General features: G+C 37.7%; 1 protein-coding gene across 1 annotated transcript; it reads right to left on the bottom strand.

Annotated features, from left to right (window-relative positions):
- Nucleotides 1-8: 8 nt before the first annotated feature.
- Nucleotides 9-317, bottom strand: LOC116077661 (UDP-N-acetylglucosamine transferase subunit ALG13 homolog; the record flags this gene model as incomplete). Its single annotated transcript, XM_031352362.1, has 1 exon — nt 9-317. A coding segment is annotated over exon 1 (309 nt), but the record flags the coding sequence as incomplete, so codon positions are not given.
- Between the last annotated feature and the right edge of the window lie 616 nt (nt 318-933).

Raw genomic sequence — 933 nt, 5'->3', positions numbered from 1 at the left:
TTCATTAACTTTTCATTTACAACTACCACAAGTGGCTTGCCTTTTTCCAGACTCTCCAAACAGCTCCCTGCACCTGCGTGGCTAATGACAAGATCAGCTTGCTGAAGGTCTTCTTTCAAAGAATCTTTATACCTGTAAACATCCAGAGTGAATGATTCAGTACTGAATGTTTCGGGCACCACAGTGCCTCTACCAACTTGGTGGACAAGTTGGTTGTAACCCAGACTCTTGAGGACCTGAACGCAATCGTGGGCAACCACACGAGCGACGAGCTCATCGAAACTAGTGGTTCCAACGGTCACAAACACTCTCTTCATCGCGCGGGTTCCAGATTCGGAATTCCACACACCATTTCTTAAATGAATGTAAACTGTTCCCTGCGGGCTAAAAATGATGACAATCACTCAAGTCAAATAGCTTTGACCATAGCAGGAAATATGTATCCAAATAATCATGCCTACAGTTCATTCCTTGGTACAGCAGAACTATAAACTCTTAGCTTAGCTACTATGCAGATAAAATCCTTTGGTGATATGAGGGACATTGAAGTACAGCCTTATTACAATGAACTCCAATGTTTAAAACTTGTTCTTATTTTGTACCTCAGTAAAAGCCAGGATTCTAAGCTCTACTAAAAACAAAACAAACATACAGACAAACAAAAAGACTTTATCTATCTATGTTTATTTAATAAGATGTCCACCATTTTTATGATTGGTATAAAAATATATATTGTATTGAATATAATAAAAATAGATGTTAACATTTTTTTAAAAGTGATGTGTCAACATGTGTCACAATATGGACTTCTGGAAACATGTGAGTTCTATGTGTTGGATGATTCTGTTTATATGAATTGTTTAGAGTCAGGATATGTATAATGAAAGACAACCTCGGTGGCTGCCTAAGGATGAGTGATGTTGAGGAGAAATA

The sequence above is a fragment of the Mastomys coucha genome, unplaced genomic scaffold (assembly GCF_008632895.1).
Source record: "Mastomys coucha isolate ucsf_1 unplaced genomic scaffold, UCSF_Mcou_1 pScaffold5, whole genome shotgun sequence".
In the NCBI taxonomy this organism is placed as follows: domain Eukaryota; kingdom Metazoa; phylum Chordata; class Mammalia; order Rodentia; family Muridae; genus Mastomys; species Mastomys coucha.
The sequence above is the reverse complement of the archived record's forward strand: the minus strand, read 5'-3'. Positions and strand labels throughout refer to the sequence as shown.